The sequence below is a fragment of the Elgaria multicarinata genome, chromosome 3 (assembly GCF_023053635.1).
Source record: "Elgaria multicarinata webbii isolate HBS135686 ecotype San Diego chromosome 3, rElgMul1.1.pri, whole genome shotgun sequence".
Classification (NCBI taxonomy): domain Eukaryota; kingdom Metazoa; phylum Chordata; class Lepidosauria; order Squamata; family Anguidae; genus Elgaria; species Elgaria multicarinata.
In genome coordinates, this window is record NC_086173.1 from 10,887,052 (window position 1) to 10,907,571 (window position 20,520).

At 46.1% G+C, this 20,520-nt stretch overlaps 1 protein-coding gene across 3 annotated transcripts in view; it reads left to right on the plus strand.

Annotated features, from left to right (window-relative positions):
- COL5A3 (collagen type V alpha 3 chain) overlaps positions 1 to 20,520 on the plus strand; it is a 162,955-nt gene that overhangs the window by 29,136 nt on the left and 113,299 nt on the right. For all 3 annotated transcript variants that reach the window (XM_063119273.1, XM_063119272.1, XM_063119274.1), the window contains exons 2-3: positions 16,612 to 16,779; positions 17,503 to 17,716. In XM_063119273.1, the coding sequence (XP_062975343.1) occupies positions 16,612 to 16,779; positions 17,503 to 17,716 (382 nt within the window). The remainder of the gene's footprint in view (positions 1 to 16,611; positions 16,780 to 17,502; positions 17,717 to 20,520) is intronic.

Consider the following 20,520-nt stretch of genomic DNA (forward strand, 5'->3'; position numbering starts at 1 on the left):
GTTGCATGGTGAACTGCATGTAATTATTGCAATTATTTACTCTATTAATAATGTGGGGATTTTACTCTTCTCTCTCCCTCACCATTTCTTGCTTTGCAACTGTGTCTACATTCCTGATGTGTTACAGTAAAACAAAACAAAAAAGCTGTTTGCCAACTGAGAATAAAGCAAATAACAGAAATATTCTGAGATTGTGCAATTTCACATGTTAAACTCACTTAAATTGTAGCACCATCATGACTACAGGGGAAAAAAAAGACATTTGCTGCTTCTGCCTGTCCTGATGCGAAACCCTGAGGAATAAGCATTGTTTTGTAATAGAAATATTGTAAAGTAAAAATCATTTTAAAAAGCATCTGTTAGCCTTTATAAGCCCAGCTAGCGTCCTTCTGACTAGAATGCATTTTAAAAATTAAGAAGGAAAGGATGCTGTGATGAGCAACATCGGTCCCGGTGGGCCCAGCAGGCTTGTGCCATCCCAGGTGCTGATGCCAGGCCGGCTTGCTGCTGCCCCTATGACTTGCCACTCTGACTGGTTATTTGGGGTCCTGGACTTTGGCCCCAAGGTCTATCACTAGCTGCAGCCTAGCCGCTGAGGACAAATCAACATCTTATGGGTCTTGAGTCAGCCTTCAACCTGCTTCAGATACAATGGCGGTTCCCTCGGGCTGTATGTTGTTCAGCACCATGGACAGGTCACCTGGGAGGTCACCTGGGCTCTGGGGTAGGCGATTCGATACCATGCAGTAGTGGGTGGTGCTTTCAGGTTTGACATCATTGGCACAGGGTTTGTGCTGGAATCTCTCTCCAGATTTTGGCAGGTAGTGCAGATGAGTCAAGAGTGACAAACAACCAGCTGTGAACATCTGGCAGGCGAGGGGGCTGGCTAGAGCCCCATGGCCCATGTATCTGGTGGAGGCAGGCTTGGCTGGCTGGCTTCCTGCCTTTCCCTGCTTGGTTTTCAGTAGAGCTGTTGCTGCCTTGGCTGGCAATCAGAAAGTGCCGTGTAGCAGCCCCTGAAGCCAAACCAATCGCACACGTTAAATAGGACAGGGGCAGTACCTGAGCTTCTTTCACCAGTGCTGAAAAGCCTCTATATGCTGAAAATTAATGTTTACTCTCTCTGCCTGTTGCATGTCTTGCACCTCCACTTGGTTCTTGAGGCTTGAAGATAATTTCTGCTTCTCTGTGGTTGGGTCCATCACCACCCTGGTAATGCTTGGCTGATGAGATGCTTTCTTCCTTGGCCCCACTCCTCCCTGTGGGTCGGCAGCAGCATGATCCCTGCATGGCAAGTGATCATCATAAAAACATTACTAGGGTAGAACCAGTGGGATCACACCATGGGGAGAAGTCCCAACTATTGGCACTGAATTGGGCCTAAGCCTCTACACACCCCAATCTGCAGTTAAATTTGGATCTTGGCTCCCAGCACATGTTTGTGTGTATGGCGGAAGGAGGGGTGAGTTGGTAGAATAGGAAGAGTGAGAGTGAAGTTCCTGGGATAATTAGGAGAGGAGAATTTCTTTTGCCCCCTTTCCTTTTGGACTCCAATCATAAAAGCATCATCACACGAGAGAAAATCACATTTGCTTACCGTCGCTTCTCCACCCACGCTTTTGTCCCTCATTACTTCCTCTTTTGAAAGAGGAAGTAAACAATGTGTATGTGTCCCATTCAGTGGGCCATTTTGATCATGCTGCTTCTCCTGCACACAGCAGGAGATAGCGGCAACTTCCATCTTTAAAAATAAGTCAGGCTTACAAGGTGTGTTTTTTTTGTGGTGTGAAGAAAGCTAGAAGGGGTGGGAGGTGTGCAGGAGGCAGACAACGTCTGTGAGTGCCCAGCAACACATGCAATACAATGCTCATCTGGTGGAGCTCTAAGTCAACCAGCCTTATTGGGAGCGGGGTGGGGGTGCCGATGGGGAGAAGAGGAAAGTGAAAAGGAAGAGCCCCTTTCATGGGCCTGTTTTGTACTGCACATTTTTTTTTGTTAGCTTCCTTGAGCATTTCTGTTGGAAAATAAAGGTGGGATGCAATAAATAAATCAGAAAAGTAGAACAGGGAAACCAAAGAGGTCACTCTCAAAACAGGGGCATCGAGCCTCATTCAGCCCAAGGGCCAATTCAGTTTTGGAGAAACTCTCAGGGACTGCAGTCCAGTGACGGGCGGAGCTGAAGGGAAAAGGGGCAGGGCCCAAGGCAAAAGGGGCAGGGCTTGAACCTCTTAGTGCCAGTAACTAAGCCTTTAGAGAGGCATTTCAACCGTTTAGAATGGCGGAAGGACTGCACGAAAGACAGGAGGCTACCCAATGTCCAGTGGTGGGGAGGGAGCAATGTGGTCATCTGGACAACCCTGGAGGAACACATTTGCTCAATGGGCCTGAGGTTCAACACCAGTGCTGAAATATCACCCCCCCCCACACACCTCTTCTCTAGGATAATTTGAGGAGCCTACCCCTCCCCTGGAACTGGCCTTTCTTTGGAGCGGGGCAGTGTGTGAACAGCCTTGTGGCAATATCTTCTCCTGTGGTCAGTATTGAAAGCTTCGCAAGCTTGGCACATATCCCCCACTGCAGGACTGGCAGGTTGGGAACCTAAACCCACCACTTCAGGTTCTCTCCCAGGTCTGGTATACCTTTGTTTGGCCTATACCACTGCAGATGAAAATGGGTGTGTGTGTGGGGGGGGGGGATTGTATGGCCGAATGCCCCTCTATACAAGTAAAATAAAGTAAAATTCTTGCACATGAAAACATCAGCATCCCTTGTATGTCGAAGAGAATATTAGACTACAACATTCTCCCCCTCTTCTTACTTTGTTTTTGTTTTTTAATGGAGAATTCTATTATGCTCCGCATCTGCAGTGTGAAGTGGTGCAGTCCAGATGTCAGCTGGCACAAGTTTACCCCCGTAGTAAGAACTAGAACTCAAGACTTGTAGCCTGGTGTTTCTTCTGCCCCTGCCCCCACCCCCATTTATTTATTTATTTTATTTTTTGCCCTTCACTCTCTTTGGTACCCAGCAGCACATGCTGTTCTCAAGGATCAGGTCCTGACTCTGTGGGGCGGGGCGGCCTGGGATCGGCTCAGCTTGGGGCAGAGCAGGTCAAGGCTGGAACCCACAAGCAACCAGAGACCACCCACGGCGCATTCTTTCCGAGCCACTTGCGGTTCAGTGTTTCCTACTCAGCTCCCAAAGCCACAGCTCTGTGAATAACCCTCCTCCTCCTCCTTCCCCAGCTTTGCTAATGTCCTTCCTTCATGCTTTAATACTAGTCCTGTCTCTTCTTCAAATTGTGCATGACAACAGGAGATCCATGATTAGATCTTCTAATGTCCTTTTTAAAAGCACAAAAGCACCCATGGGGAGGGGGAATTATATTAACCCTTCTCCCCTCCCCAGGCTGGTTTCCTGATTAAAATTGCATTTCCCGCACAACTGCTACTAGCCCCGCAGGAGGAAAATGACAGGCACAATACAGGTACCTGTGTTTTTCCCCTCCCCATAGATTAAGAGTAGGTTTGGGGGACAACTTTGATCAATGAGATGGCAGAAAGGGTTAAACTAAACTCCCCTGGTGCCATGGCTCTGATCCAGTTTCCTCTTCCTCCACAGCTACTTTTCAGTTTAAAAGAAACAAAACAAAAGCTGTCCAGAGGTTTGATCATGGGTCTCCTTGTCATTTTGGCCTCAGATCCAACTCAAATCTACCTGCTATCTAGGATGCTAAAATTCCATATCAGGCAGATTTGAGTTGGATCAAAGACCAAAACGACAAGGGTGTGATGTTGAGAAAGACCTATAGTACCATGCAGGATCCATCTAGCTCTGCGGTTTTCAAACTTTCTACCCGTGGGAAACTTTCTACCCTTGCCTCCAAACCATTAATATGCTTGGGGAGGGGCCATAACTCAATGATAGCACACATACCTTACAGTCTAAATAGTGGACCATATTGCCTTACAGGCTCAATCCCTGGCATTGCCAGCTAAAAGGACAAAGTACCATATGATGGTAAAGACCTCTGACACCATAGAGAGCTGCTGCCAGCCAGAGCAGATAATACTGGGCTAGATGGACAAATAGTGTGATCACTGGTATAAACCCAAATATTAGGGGTGTGCACGGACCCACCGCTCCGCCCCGCGGGCCGATCCGAAAATTTCGGATCTGCCCGCTCCGCGCCGCTCCGCCCATACTCCGCTCCTCTTCGCCGCGGAGCTCCAGCTCCGAATCGGAGCTCCACAGTGGAGGGGAGTGATGCCAGGTAAGGCTGGGAGAGGACGGCAGGGGGGTGTTACCGGGCCCTGCCGCCGCCCGTGCGGCGACAGCGGCAGAGCCCGGTAAGGGACCAAGGGGGAGGGGGGCCTTACCTGCCTCTGTCCGCGGTCCGTCGGCTTCTTCAATTGCGGCCCAGACTTCCTGGTTGAACCGCGGGCTCAATTGAAGAAGCCGAGGGACCACAGACGGAGGCAGGTAAGGGAGAGGAGGGGGGGTTACGGGGCCCTGCTGCTGTCGCCGCATGGGCGACAGCGACAGCGGCAGGGCCCGGTAAACCCCACTTACCTTTCCAGCGGAGCTCCGGATCGAGGCGAAGGATCCGCCTTCACCTTGATCGTCTTCGCCACGCTCCGCCGGCCCCCCAATCCTCTTCGCCTCCACCTTAAGGGGAGGCGAAGCACCCCGCTCCACTTCTAATTCGCCGGTCTGATTAGAAGCGGAGCACATCCCTACCAAATATGTTCCTAAGGAACCCACCCCACATGTATTCATCCGGTAATATTTCAATCTGCTTTCAGTTGCTGCACCTCCTTTGTTCTCTCAAAGCAATTTATTTAATTTTCAGCTTTTAAACAAAATAGTAACAGTGGCCGTTACAATATTAATATGTGACAATGAATTTTGTAGCTCAATTATTGCATGGCACAGTATTTCCGTGTTTTTCTTAAAACAAAAAAGAGGAACCCTCACTGTAAGAGGGTTTTTCTCCAGGAAGCAATCAGTCTACCATGGGGGTTAAAACCTGCAGCCAACATGCCAAGCCTATGTGTTCATGTTATGGTGAATGCTTAACTTTTGTAAATAGAAAACGTGTATTACTGATGAAGTTGGAAATGGTGCATACAATCCGGAGTCATCGTTTAATATTATATTTTTATGTTTTCCCTTGTTTGTTTTCTTTCATGTTTATGGCTTGTTTTTGTCTTTCACAATCACCAGTAACTCTGCTATGTGTTTATTAAATATTTGCTAAATGTCCGTTGACATTTATTATATGACTGTTGGTTTGGATAAATTGCATTGAGACTTATGGTATGTGCACACCACACCGGGCTCCCTATATATGGTGCGCTCAACTTCAGGAGTGTTGGTGGATCCTTTCCCTTTCTTTTCTATGTTTTTCTTAAACACGCTGCTCCTCCATACGAATACTTAGTATTTATATAGCACTTAAGGGTGCTATATAAACAGACGAGCATTTTATGGCATGCTCATGACTGGCCACTCATGATTGTTCACAGGACATTTTGATGACACAGCATTCATCCCACACGTCCCCTGTTCCGTCTGCTTTTTTGTCCATCACAAAATAAGACCTGGAAAATCTGTGGTTTTTTTTGACTATAACAATACTTGCCATCATTTCCTGCTGTGTGATAAAAATAATAAAGCCCCCTAAATGGGCCATGGGGTCACTGCTTGCTTCCTCTTCCCCATGTGAAGAAAGAGGAAGCTGATCATCCCTATTGTGGGACAGAAGTAGGAGGCAAAGCAATAGCAGGGAAATGTGATTTTCCCCCATCTGATGATCTTCATGATCTTCCTGACTCTTAGCCACCATGCTACATAAGCTCTTAATATGCTTTCCCTGATATGTATTTGCAAAGTGTTAACAATGCACAGCGAGTTACCTGTTATAATATAGCAGTTCTGTCAAACTACTCACTCAGAAATGATTAGAACTTGCCATGGGCAACTGTAATGGAATAGTTCTCAGAACTTGATCCCATGCATCTTTCCTTGGGTGCTTCCAGATGAGGCTTTTCATGTGCAATCATCAGTTTTATAGAAGTTCCAGATGTTGTCATGACCTAGTTATAACCATTGTATATTTTCCCACAAGGACTCCATTTTTTTCCTTGCCATGGAACATCCACCCAGGAAGGAAAGAACTGAATAGCAGTACAATCTCTTTGCAGGCGTGGATAGGAAAATGCATGATTAAGGCACAGACAGTAGGAGTTGTCCATGCAGAAGGTGAATGATGTATTGGGGATTCCCTGCCTTTTTCTAGTGCTTACCATGGCTTTCCAGTTTCAGAGCCAAGTAACAAGAAGGAAAAATCAAGAAAGCGAATTTTTAAGCAGGGTCATGAAACTTGTTATTGGTAGTCATATTTACCTGGAAGTAAGCTTAGCTGAAATCTTGTAGCCCTGTGATGCTACTTTTTAATTATCATTATTTAATTGTGCTGCAGTACAATAACATCACTAATTACTAGGGAAATCAAGATGCAGCTCAATTTATGAAATTGACTAAGGGCTGCAATCCTAACACACTTACTAGAGAGTCAATCACTGGACACAATGGAACTTATTTTAAAATAAACATTCATGGGATTGTGCTGGAGTTCAGGTTGCCGATTAAATCAGGTTGTGAAATTGACAAGACTAGATATTGAGCATTCTCAGGTGAAATCAGTAGCCCCGTTCAGAAGACACCTTAAACCATGGCTTTAACCACGGTGGTTAAGCCAGAAAGCTTTATTCACAGTGGTTAAAGCCATGGTTTAAGGTGTCTTCTGAACACAGCCTGGGTTTCTGGCTTAACCACTGTGGTAAAAGCCATGGTTTAAGGTGTCTTCTGGACAGGGCCAATGAGATTTACAGTCTCATGATCTGTAACCATGTTCATTTGGAAATAACCTTAGGTGCAATCTCTTCACCTGTGCTGCAGGAACCCTTGAAAGAACTTTAAAAGTTTTAACTGCACTGCTTAATAAACTCAATACATGCATGTATGCACACACACCAGGGTGCTAAAATGGCACTGAAAAGCGTCTGCTTCAAAATGTCAAGAGAAGGGAGGTATGGTGACTAATGAGGGGCTGGAGAAATGGAGGAGGCAACACTGCACACACAGTTATGTCATGCCCACTGTGTGGATTGAACATAGTGAGATGCACATACACACATACACACACAGTGCTAGACTCCTGAAATGTGGACGGTCAATTGCAATTCCTCTTGCACCTTCCAGCAAAACAACAACAATGGCATCAGGAGCCCTTTGCTTGAGAGTAAACCCTACTACCTTCAGTTGAGCATACTCCCAAGGAACATGCATAGAATTATAACTTTAAAATAGAGTGAAGGAATCTGTACTAAAGTGGGGAGTCAAACCCTGTGCAGAAGTTCAGTCTGTGTGTACAGATGAACGTGTGGGTAGATGGATGGACAGTTGAATTGATCACACTTGTTGCCCCTATGACCTGTCTTCCATATATTCAAATGCACAGGGACCTATACATGTACATCCCAATATGCACAGGTCTCAGATTGTGCATTCAGAGAGTCTCTGTGCATTGAGGTGTACGTGCATAGCTAAGTTCTCTATGCAGATGGGTTCTCAAATTTGTGGAAGCCAGGGGCAGGGCCAACAGGCACAATCCTACCCCACCTTCATCTGTTCATGTACACACACTGTGGATTGTTCAGGACTTACTTTAAAGGTTAAGTAACTAAAGAAGAGTTGTGTATTCATGTAGTACTTCTTCAAGCACCGAGTGTCTATTTTCAATGCCTCCTAGTAGTCTGCACTTCTGATGCTTTCTACTTGTTACTCCATGTTCTCTAGAGCATTATTCCTTAACCTGGTGCCCCCCAGATGTTTTTTCCCCCCACCGACAACTCCCAGTGTTCTTGAACATCACCCATACAGGCTGGGGCTAATAGGAGTTGAAGTCCAAACCGTGTTGGGGAAGGGTGTTCTTTAATTATAACCCTTCTTCACCACCACCCCCAATCTGTGATTAGAAAGAAGTGCAGAATTCTGCAACATGTCCCCAAACATAAGTATATGCTCATCTGTCTGATTACTGAAGTTATTGCAAGAGAAATTTTACAAGTTTGTTTCCCTCCGGTTTGCAAAATCTGGAATCTTTTTTAGTTCAGGGTTCCAGACGCTCTTTGCAGAATCTACGGCATTTGTAGCCTACTCAGAACCAGGATGGAGCCTAACTGCTATTTGTGGTTTTGATTTCCCACCAATCCTCCTCCCGGAACATGCCTGATTTAAATAGCAGGTTGCTCTGACACACAATGTCATTTCTCTTTGAGCATCAGACACAGAGACTGGTTAGATAATCCCCCCTCTTGCCACTTCCTTGCTTGTGTTACTCTCTTCTCATAGTCACTGGGTGTGCACTTGCATGAGAAACTGTGTCATGTGAGGCGGGAGCTCACGGAGCTTGGCTATGGCAACTTCCCCAATCTAAAGAGCTGTGAAAAATGCATTTTCAAGATTGCAGATGTTCCTGCAGCCAAGAACTGTGAGCTCTTGGCTTTCATGGCATGCTTGCTCGCATGAACACACACTCCTGAGCATCTGGGAAGACTAAACTGGCCTCTGTTGTGAAATTTTGTACAGCTCTGGTTCATAGATGGGAAAAAAAAATCTCGTTCACATCTCTTTGTTTTTGGAATACTGGCACACAGAATGTATCAATCTCAGCTTACTTTCATTCGAACAAAGGCAATCTGCATTAGGGATTAATTTGGAAGGCATGTGTGAAACTTACGGGCAGAATTCCATTTCCAATTCCACTTCACTGGCTCCAGGCAGCGGATTTCCGTGGGAAATCTATCTGTCTGGTCAAATTTTGGTTAGTAGCATGAGCACTGCCATTCTTTCAATATTCTCACTTGCTTGCTTCAGTTGAACTCCTCACCCCCAAATGTGCTTGTGCATGTGTGTTTTATGTACAGTCACACCAGGTCATGGGCTTTGTAGACCAAGGCTGAAGAAACAGATGGCCTTGCGCATGCAGGGTTGCCAGGCCCTCATTCAGGATTCATATACCAGTAATTGTACTGAGTGAAGCCGCAGACAAAACACTTTCTGCCCCATCCATCCAATGGGGAAAACTTTAAAATCCTGCTGGACTCACAGCAGATGTGGGCAAAGAATGAACAAGAGGATCCATGCAGTGGGGTGGGAGGTAAAACAGCTGTAGCTGTCAGTTATTTGTGGCATGTAGACAACCTGAAAGAGGGAAAATATCTAGCAAATCAATTATTCTGGAGCAGGTGTCTGTGCAAAAATTATTGGTTTGTACAGGAATCCATCCCCCACTTTTCCTTTTTGCAGAGGTCTTTCTTGCTCTGTGTGCTTGAAATGAAGCAGTTATACTTTCTATGATAGACAAATGGTCCCTGAACGAGTGGTTTCTATTCACAGGAGCAGAGATAGGTACTCATCTTTTCCTCCTCCTCCAATTTTATGGGAGAAGAGTACAGGAGTTTACTTGCATTAAGCTGCTGTTAAATTTAAGTACTTGCCATATGCAATGTAGTCTCAGAGTGTCATCAGACAAGCTTTTTATTGCTCACTCATTACTCCCCACTTATGGATGTTCGTGGTCCTTTTGACCATGATGTCTGCCTCCCACTCTTTCTTACCTTCTTTCTGTCACAAAATAGAGCCCTTTAAATCAGATTTTTTAAACAACAAAATGTGCTACCATTTCCTGCTGTGTGCAGGAAAAGCTGCGCGATAAAAATGGCCACTGAATGGGCCATGTGGTCATTGTTTACTTCCTCTTTCTTCCCCTGGGTGAAGAAAGAGGAAGTATCATGGGAGAGAAGTGGGGGGAAATGACAGTAAGGAAATGTGATTCTCCCCCCACCCACCCCTCACCCTGGTCTGATGATGCTCTTAATCTCACTCTGACCAGTCACTTAGCACTAGGCTCAGACTACGGAAACATCTATTTATTTATTTAAGAAATTCCTTGATGCTTTCCTTTATAAAATAATCTAAAGCGGAGTACAAGCAATAAAACAGTAATCTTATACACACATGCAGTAGAATGAAATGGCAAAATAATAGTTTGTACCGTTTTAAACTATGGGTGGGGGAATCATGTTATTGAATGCTGTACTATGACCTTTTTGAAAGAAACCTAAATCGGAAATTATGTCAGCAGGGAGAAGCCTGGTCTCAAAGCTTTCTCCCTTTTGTGCTAGCTTCCTCCCTGAAAGCGATTTATTTAATAATAATAGAAACCCCCACAAAACAAAAACAAACACCAAACAGGTATGGGAGCGCATTGAAAATGCAATATGTAATGCATTTCATATAGGACAGATTGACACCTGTGGTCCACTGAACTATCTCATTCTTCTGCATGTGTGCATGTATTCTTCTATCTGATGTCAGTTCTCAGTTCTCATGATGGGATTCCATTTCACGCATCTAACTGTGACAGTGCATTGAATTGGGTTAGTCATTCAAAGGAGCCATGTCTTAGCATTTACCATCCTCTTAAGTTCTATTTCTTCTTTGTTTGTGCCTCCTAAAACCCATCCTTTGCTCCATGTAATTCAAGTGCTGGTAATGGGCCACTGGTAACATTTACAGATTGACAGGGGATTGTTGGCAGATGCTTTCTTCTCAAGGTCACATTTTCCAGGCAGCTTGGGATTCCCCACCCCCTCTCTGCACGAGAGAGAGAGAGAGAGAGAGAGAGAGAGAGAGAGAGAGAGAGAGAGGAAAAACAGCCTCCCCCACATCCCATGCCCAGTTGCCATCCTAGCATATGGCTAGTGGGAAGGTGACATGGAATTCCCGTTGAGTGCTTTCCTTGGACAGGGAAAGGGGACGGGGGTGGGGAAGTGGAGACACTGTGTCCAGGGGAGCATCTTCAGCCAGAAATGGGATCTTAGAATTAGGTCAAAGGAGCATGGGAGATGGAACAGAGATGTAGCTCTGGGCAGAGATTCCATGTTCCCATCTCTCTGCAATGGTGTGTGTGTGTGTGTGTGTGTGTGCATACAGAAAGAATTCAGTGGAAAGGAACAGATGGGTAGGCTGTCATCTTCCAGACAGTCACTCTGACTACTCACCCCTCCCTGTTCCTTGCAAAGGTTACAAAACTTCCTCTGACCCAAGGGAGAGGCCATTTTGAATCTTTGCCCTGAGAAAGGGGAAGAAATATTTCCCTGCATGGATGGAAGGTTTTCTCAAATGTGGTGGTGGTGGTATGCATGGGGCGCCGCCAGTTCCATTGCTATAAGGTCCCAAGGGCATGTCATGACTAGTCTCCCCAAGTCAGGTTAAAACTTTTTTTTTAAAGGGTTGAGTGAGATTCTTCAATTCATTTAACTTGGGATATTGGAGAAATCCACAACTGAACCAAATGAGGTTGGATTTTTATGAATCTGCCTGTAGATTCTGAGGCAGATTGACTTTTCACCTGTCGGGAATTTTGTGATAGAAAAATATGCAGAACTTTTTTAAAAACTACAAACATTTCCCCCATAGGTTAAAGTGTGAAAATGTTCATTGTGGGTGGGTGGGGGAATTTGTGTATTTCCACTTGTGCAAATTTGCAGAAATTCAGAAACTAAAAACAACGTGATTCCGTCGATGGGCAGATGTTGAAATGAAAGGCACCTGACAATCTGTGAAACACTAATGACAGAACAATTTGGCCACTATAAGAATTTTTTTTGTCTATAGTATGACTACTTTCCATCTGGTCCTTTTGACACATTGGCATCTTATTTGCAAAACTTTTTAAAATATAGATGAGCTTTCACTTATGCAAGACTGAATATACAGCCATCAGCTGTACTTGAGGACCGATTTAAAAGAATCCCATTGGAAAACCTCATATGCCCACGTGGAGATGGCAGTATCAAAACAGTAGCTCGTGTATTATTATTTTGTACTTTTTACAGAGACTTGAGGAAAGAGGTGATCACTCCACTACAGTTATTGCTTCGGTGTCTTTTGTTCTTGCAGACCAAAATAAGCAGGTGACAGCAAAAACTGCATTTTTTTTAAGCAGGTGCTATCAAAATAAGATCTACCATTTTATCAGGGTCTTAATTTCTCACCTCTCCTTTGACTGAACAGAAGTTTATTTCTTTTATTCAATTATTCTTTATGTGTAAAGACTTGTATTAATTCTGGAATTGGTATTTGATGTATTTTTTTTTAGAATGCAACTTGGGTAATTTTGGTCAAGTACAATCTTGCTTTTATTCTTTTGTACATTTCATTTCAAATGCTAAGGCCAGCGGCTGATGCAAATAAAGGAATTAACTCAATCTGCGAAACACGGGTGGAACAGATTGTGCACAATTTGTACATCCCTAGCCTTACCTTTCAATGTTCATACTTGTGAGGCTGTAATCCTATATGCATTTACCTGGGAGTAAGTCCCATGGAACTCAGTGTGACTTCCTTCTGAGTAAACACACATACAATTGTGCTGTGAGTGAATTTGTGATTGCCTTTTACGCTTTTCATTAAACTGTAGGGCACAGGTGAATAACCTGTGGCCCTCCAGATGTTGCTGGATCACAATTCCCATCATCAGCACTGGTTCTGCTGGCTAGGGCTGATTGGAGTTGGAATCCAACAACATCTGGAGGGGCCCAAGTTGCCTACTCCTGTCATAGGTATATATGTGTATGTGTGAGATTTAATCCTGCATGAGCCACCTGCTAAATAACAGATGATAATCATATGAAGAACTTGAAGATGATGACTGTTGCTTGATGGTCCCAGAAGCTTGGTAAATGTATGTGTGTGTGTGTGTGTGTACACAAAAGAAAAAGCACTTTTGGGGGAATAGCATTACATTTGGCTTCTCAACCATGCCTGTTGAAAGAGAGGCAGGATAATGGCTCTGGTTGCCATAGGAATCAGAGAATGCTGAGGAAGAGGTCAGATAAAACAGAATCTAGAGAGATGGTTAGTTGGAAGGTTTGTTGGGGGCATGAAGTTGTTGAAAGTCTGTCTCCTGGTCTCTGGACAGTGAGATATATTAGCCTTCTGAGCCAACATGACAGAAATGGTCTTGCGCAGTCACAAATGGATACCAAGGAAATACTTGAGTCCAGTTCTATTTGGGGAAAGCAAGATAGCAGCACCTCATCAGGGCTTGCTCAAGACATTTTGCTGCCTGAAGCAAAGAACAAGACGGCGCCCTCTCTCATTCCATGTTCAAAAGCTGACTGGCAGTTGAATCTTTCTTCAACACAGGTGATGAGACAATATCGTCCACTGCACCTGAAGGCAGCAGGCAAGCTTAGGTGGCAGAGGACAGGCCTCCTCTTGCCACACAGCTCTTTCCGCCACTTTGCTGCTGCCACCTCCTGACATCTGCTGCCTGAGGCAACTGTCTCACTCTGTCTAAGGGCAGGGCTGGCCTTGCACCTCAAAGGAGCTTTGCAATTGTAAATGGGCCTGCCCGATCCATCCACCCAGCCCTCCTCTGGGATTCACATACAGCACCAGAATGAGATGGAAGAATTCTGAATCTGAGGTCCGTCCACAGGTAGAACTGAGGAGTCTCATTTTTGAATGTGTCACTGTAAAAACTCCCTGCAAATAGTGCACCCGCACAGTGGGCAGAGCATTGGAACTAGAACCTCTCTCCCCAATGTGGTTGTTTTCTCTTCACAGGGAATTGCTGTTTTAAAATATGGGAAAGTAATGTGGCGTGCCCCACTTATAGGTTGAAGTGGTGCACTCATTCTGTCACCTTATTCTGTAGACCAGGGATGGGGAATATGGGCCTGCTCCAGTTGGACTCTCCCCCTGCCCCCACAGGGCTAAGTGTCATCTTGGCCCTGTGGAGGAGAAGAAAGAGCAAGGGAACAGAAGCAGGCGGAGGAAACATCGGGGTCTGCTCCAGTTGGACTCCCCTCCTTCGGGAGCAGGACAATCCCATCAGCCCTGTTCCCGGTCTACTTAATCTCTCTCTCTCTCTCTCTTCTGTCCTGGACTCCTTTTCCTTGTCTGTCATGTCTTTATTAGACTGTAAGCCTGAGGGCAGGGTTGGCCGTTTTTTGCTAACTAATTGTAAGCTGCTCTGAGAGCCTTTTTTTGGCTGAGGAGTGGGGTATAAATATGATAAATAAATAAATAAATAAATAAATACAATATATGCCCCCTCCAGATGTTGTTGGACTGCATCTCCCATCACCCCTAGCAGAGATTGTTGCTTAAAGTTATCTGGAACTGAGAATCATTCAGTATAATGAAAACTAGAGTCCTTCCACTTTAAGAAGGATGTAGGCTGTCTACTGCACCCCTAGAAGATGTGAAGCTAGTTTTCCACTTTTGATGAGTTAGGCCTGGAATAGACAACTGAAGCCTTCTGGATGTTTTGGACTGCAAATCCTATAAGCCCCAGCCAGCATGGACAACAGTCAGGGATTATGAGACTTGTAGTCAAAAACACCTGGAGGGCACCAGGTGGCCTTCCCTTAGGTTAGGTATACTCACAGTATTCTTTTCATTGCATGACCACAATGGAGCAGCCCTATGGATCAGGTTGGAGATTACAAGGGGTTGGATCCAGCTCCAGGTCCAGGAATGTTGGCTGGTAGAGCATTCAAGCCAACAGTGCATTTGTGTTAGCTCTACAACAGCTGCCAATGCTGGGGACGCCTACAGTTTGGGAAGACAGCCAAAGCTTGAGAGAATTGCTTGGCACAACAAGGCAATGAAGGCTGGGCAAGATTGGCTCCGCCACCAGGCATGGGCAAGATTGGCTCCGCCACCAGGCATGGGCAAGGCCAACTGGCGTTCATTGGATCAGGCCAGAGCCCAAGCTGCCATGAGTCATCTTTGTGTTGTCACTGGTCTGGAAAGCTCCTTGTGTTCCCAAGGGAAAGTGTGGTACGGTCTGAATGACTGATGAATTCCAATGATGAACCAGATGCCACAATGATGGATTGAAATAGGCTGTGGTTTTGGGTCCTCTTCAGCTTGAAATATCCACATTTTTATGCAAGTGAAAGAGCATTTGAGGAGCTTTCAGTTTATTGTACTCCTGGGGAGGGGGGTAGAGAGAATAGGATAACCCCATGATGGCTTGCTTAAATAAAATAGAAGCAAGGAAGGTCGCATTTCTTCTTGGACTCACAAAGTTTTCCCATAATGAATGGACATTGTGGAATGCATTGTCAGGATTGGTTATTGTGAACTAGTTACCTTTTGCCATTTACATTCTGTAGACAGAATGCTAATGAAGTGTACATTATTGCCACCCTCATTCAATATATACTTGTGTTTGGGTGGGAGTTTCTAATGATTCTGGATTGTGGGTATTGAACAAAGTGGAGGTGACTTTTCTGGATTAACTAACCCATATTGAAAGCATGTCATTCTCCTCCGAGTCTTGGAATTTGAAGGCAAGTTGCCACACACGGCTTACGACCTCCCCTCCCAATTCATCTCACCCCCACAAAGCACATGTACCCTGAGCTGAGCTCATGCAAGTCACCAGCCCATCTGTACAGCAGACAAAGAACTGGTGTGGTACTGCTGTGATATTTCATTGCTGTGATCTGTGTTGTTCTCATATGCAAAGTCTTGGCATGGTTTGGTTGTTGATGGGCAAAAATGCTCTCTAATGGGCATTTTGGCTGCTCTTGAAGAAGGCTGCCTTGGCTTGTGCTTCAAGGCATATTCCATATCCTGAATTGAGACAAACACTACCTTCCTGTATGTTTGATTCTGCACCCCTTGGGTGTCTATGCCTGGGTTGATAAATGCAAATCCTTATGAAGACAAGAAGTATTTTCACTGGCAACTCTTCTGAAAAGTAAACTGCCCTGCAGTTTTGCAAAGTTTACCTTAAACTTCTCAACTCTTGGGAAAGCAGGTTGGAGGAGGAGTACAAATCAGACATGTGAAGACTTGGGGGAAACAAACAGAAAAAAAGGGGGAAATTGATTTCCTCAGTTTCCCCAAAATCCCTGAAAAAACAAAACAGGGCCCCCCCACCCCCATTTTCTGTTCTTGTTTCTTCTGAGCCTTCACATTTCTAAGTACAAAGAAATTATGTACAAAATCAGCATGGGTTTCTCCCATGCAAATTGTTCTTGATATGGGGGGAATTTTCATTCCCCCAATTTTCTTCTTCGTCAGAACTGTTGCTGTGGAGGTACATCCTAACACCATAGAGAGACAGTACATTCTATGAGAGTTGGAAATGATTTGAATGAGATTTCATTTTCCATGGTGTACTCCAGCCTTCCCCAACCTGGTGCCCTCCAGATGTTTTGGACTACAACACCCAGAATTCTGGGAGTTGTGGTTCAACACAGCAGGGGGGCACCAATTTGGGAAAGGCTGGTGTATGCATATACCTCCCCCACCCCTGCCCCCACCATACTGCCTCTAGTGAAGCCGTTTTTGCAGGTTTTAACGAACAAGACACGAGCATTAGGGAGTGTGGCAAAGCTTTTCTGTCTCCCAGAAGACATGAGCTGTAACACAGGGGCTTCCCCCTGTTTCTTCCTCGTGAGTTTTGCCTTGAGTGCAGAAGAAGGCATGACTGTGTCCTGTGTGCTTCCTTTCTAGATGGCCTTGTGGATGTGCTCCAGGCATTCGGTGTGCGAGAGGGCAAGGACGGGGTCACCATCGCTGCTGGCATCTGCACCCAGAGGAATGGATCCGAGGAAAGTGACCTGGCCTTCCGCCTAGAGAATCAGACACATTTCAGTGCCACAACCAGGCAGCTCTTTCCTGGTAATGGCAGAGGATGATGTCCCAAGAGAAGGGTTGCATCTGAGCCTCAAAGAGGCGTCACACATGTCTCTGACGGACTTGTCATGCACTGCATAGTTAGATGCACACTGGAAATATATTCTGAGTATACACATGGAAATGTAAAGTCTGAATGTGAACATGTGTGTCATTTAGGGTGACCATATGGAAAGGAGGACAGGGCTCCTGTAACTTTAACAGTTGCATAGAAAAGGGAATTTCAACAGGTGTCATTTGTGTGCATGCAGCACCTGGTGAAATTCCCTCTTCATCACAACAGTTAAAGCTACAGGAGTCCTGTCCTCTTTTGTATCTGATCACTTGGGCAGCGCTCCTGCAGCTTTAACTGTTGTGATGATGAGGGAATTTCACCAGGTGCTGCATGCATACAAATGACACCTGCTGGAATTTCCTTTTCTATGAGGATCTGCTGTTTGCAGGAGAGACAGCGGGATAAAAATGCCCACTGAAAGGGCCATGTGGTCATTGTTTGCTTCCTCTTTCTTCCCCATTGAAGAAAGAGGAAGCTGTTTGTCCCTGTTGTGGGACAGAAAAGTGACAGTAGGGAAACACGATTCCCCAGCCCAGTCTGAAGATGCTCAGTCTAGAGGTGGATGTGGATAGATGTGGATTGGGAGAAATGCATGGTGGTAGGTCCGTGGCTCTTGCAGTCTTCTCAGGATGTATTATCTCCTTCCCTTGCAGATGGCATCTTCCCAGTGGACTTCTCAATACTCACTACACTGCGAGCACTCAAAGGGAGCCAGTCTTTCTTGCTATCCATGTATGATGTGCGGGGCGTCCAGCAGCTTGGGGTGGAGATTGGACGGTCCCCTGTCTTCCTGTATGAAGACCAGCTTGGTCACCCTGTGCCCGAAGATTACCCTCACTTTCGCCGTCTCAACTTGGCTGATGGCAAGTGAGTCAGGATTGGGATGGGGAGGGTGGGAAGAAACCTCTGGATGTGGTTGTCTGGCCACATGCACACACAAGAACCAAAAGACAAAGTGTGCAATCCTATACATGCTTAGACAGAAAAAAAGGGCTACAACTCCCAGCATTCTTCAGCCAGCATAGCTGCCTGGGGAATGCTGGGAGCTGTAGGACTTTCTCTCTCTCTAAAAACCCATAACATTTAATCCTAACTGATCTATTTCAGCAAGAGTTTCCATGCATTTACACAGCAGGGAATCAATGAGTTTCTAAAGTACACATGTCTCTTTCTGTTCTTTGCTGCAACACACTGGAGACAAGACAGCATTTTTATGGGACAATATGATCTACACTGATTTTGATCTCCTGCTCTTCCATATCTACACAACAGTAATTTGGTGAGATTGCTGAAGTCCCTCGGCTTCCCTAACAGAACTACAGTTACATGGAGAGAAAGAATGACAATTAAATGAGTTTAAATTTATGGTGCTTTTGATATTTACCAAGAGTTGGTGGTACTACAAACCCATCAGTTCTTCTGGAGCACACATCCATTTTTTAAAGTGTTGTCCCACTAGCATTTATTGTCAAACAGGTGTAGTAGGTTATCAAAGCACTCCTCGAAACTTTCAATTCTGTGAACAGAGACAATAGAGGACTAAGTGAAGACACCACACCTGACATACCACCTTCAGCTCCCTGAAAAATCCCATGTCTCTTTCCATCCCAGTATAGCTGTCTTCCTAGGCACATAGCTGCTTAGTGCCTGGGTCTGCAAAAAGCCATGATCTTCTAGTCTCCATCCTTGGAGGATATTTGATCTCTTGGCCAATTCATTCTCAGGACTCTTCCAGGCAAGAGATTTAATGTGCTCTCTCTCTCTGGGTTTAGCTAGACCTAAGGTTTATCCCGGGATCATCCTGGGGTCATCCCTGTGCATCTAAATGACATACAGGGAACAGGCAGGGACGACCCTGGGATAAACCTCAGGTCTAGCTAAGGCCTCCCTCACCTTCCCTCCCTTCCTCCTTCTCTCTTTATCCAGCCTACCTCATGGGAATGTAAATCAGATCCATTAAAGAAATGCTACAGGAGAAATTAATAACAGCTGATTTTCAGCTCAAGATTTAGCCTGTTCATTGAAATCCATTAGTTAAAGTGGGAGGAGTAGTGGGTAGTTTGTAGGGCTGTGCACAGACCCCCCACTCTGCTCCACCCCCGATCCGCACATTGCGGATCGGGCCACTCCGCCCTGCATCGATCCGCCTAGGGTCGGCTCCGCTGCGGAGCTCCGGATCCAAATTGGAGCTCTGCAGCGGTGGGGGCGGCACCAGGTAAGGTCCCCCTCCCTCCTCCTCCCTTACCTGCATCCGTCGCGGTCCGGTGGCTGCTTCAGCTGAGCCCGAGGACTCAAACAGAAAGACCAGGCTGCAGTTGCTGCTGCTGGAATGCGACAGACTCAGGCAAGACCCTTCCCCCCTGCCCCCTTACCTGACTCTGCCGCCGTCGCCACATGGACTGCACCGCTGCCGCCGCTGCCAGATAAGCCCCCCTCCCTCCTTACCTGCGTCCTTCACATTTCAGCAGCGGCTTCACCTGAGGCCGAGGACTCAAACAGGAAGACCAGGCCGTGGCCTGGTCTTCCGGTTTGAGCCTCAGCCTCAGGAAAAGCCACTGCTGGAACGTGATGGACTCAGGTAGGACCCTTCCCCCTTCCCTGGCTCTGCTGCTGTCACTGTACAGCAGTGGCAGTGCCAGGTAAGGCCCCCTCCCTCCTCCCCTCTTATCTGCGTCCATCGCGGCCCGTTGCCAGCTTCACTTCAGCCCGTGGCTCAACCCAGAAGTGTAGGCCCCAAGTGGCGGCGGCAGCACCAGGTAAGGCCCCCTTGCCTTTTTTTCAGAGCTCCGGATCGAGGCGAAGGATTCACCTTCATCTCGATCCACTCTGTGACGCTCCGCTGCCCCCCCCCGATCCTCTTCGCCTCCACCTTAAGGGGAGGCGAAGCACCTCGATCCGCTTCTGGTTCTCCGACCCAAAGAGAAGCGGAGCACAGCCCTAGTAGTTTGTTACTTTGGACAGTGGAGATCTGGGTGCAGATCCCCACCAATGCATAATAAAGCTTGCTGGGTGGCCTTGGGCTAGTCACACTTTCTTATCTTAGTTACATCATAGGATAATATTGGATAACCTCATGGGTGCTTCCCTGAGTTCCTTGGAAAGAGGGTAGGATGCAAATATGATCAATTTTTAAAAAACAATGTGGAAAGCAGCCATTATGGATGTAAAAATTCAATGTACGACTCTTTAACCTCCCTGGTGCACAGCCCCCAATTTTCTAAATCTCAGTGTATTACTTACCAACACAGCATATAGCCCCAACCCCACTCTCTCATTAATCCCTTATCTGGTTAAATACAGGCTTTTTTCTACACCAGGTAGCTCAGTGGTGGAGTCCCTACTTGTATGCAAAAGGTCCCAGATTCATTCCCCAGCATTCTCCAGGTAGGGCTGGGAAAACACTTGCCTGAAATCCTGGTGAGTCATTGGGCATGTCTAAACCTGCCGGTATCCGGGAGATCACCCTGGGATCATCCCTGTGTAACTGCGAGGAGCGGGGCACGGGGCACAGAGCTCTTCAAAAGCTCCGTGCTCATCGGGTGGGGTGGGGGGAGCGGGAGTGTGTGTGTGTGTGTGTGTGTATATATATACACACACTGAGGGGGTGGATCTTGTGAGTATAATATCGTGACATCCACCCCCCTCCCTCCTGGAAAGCTGGGAGGTGTAGA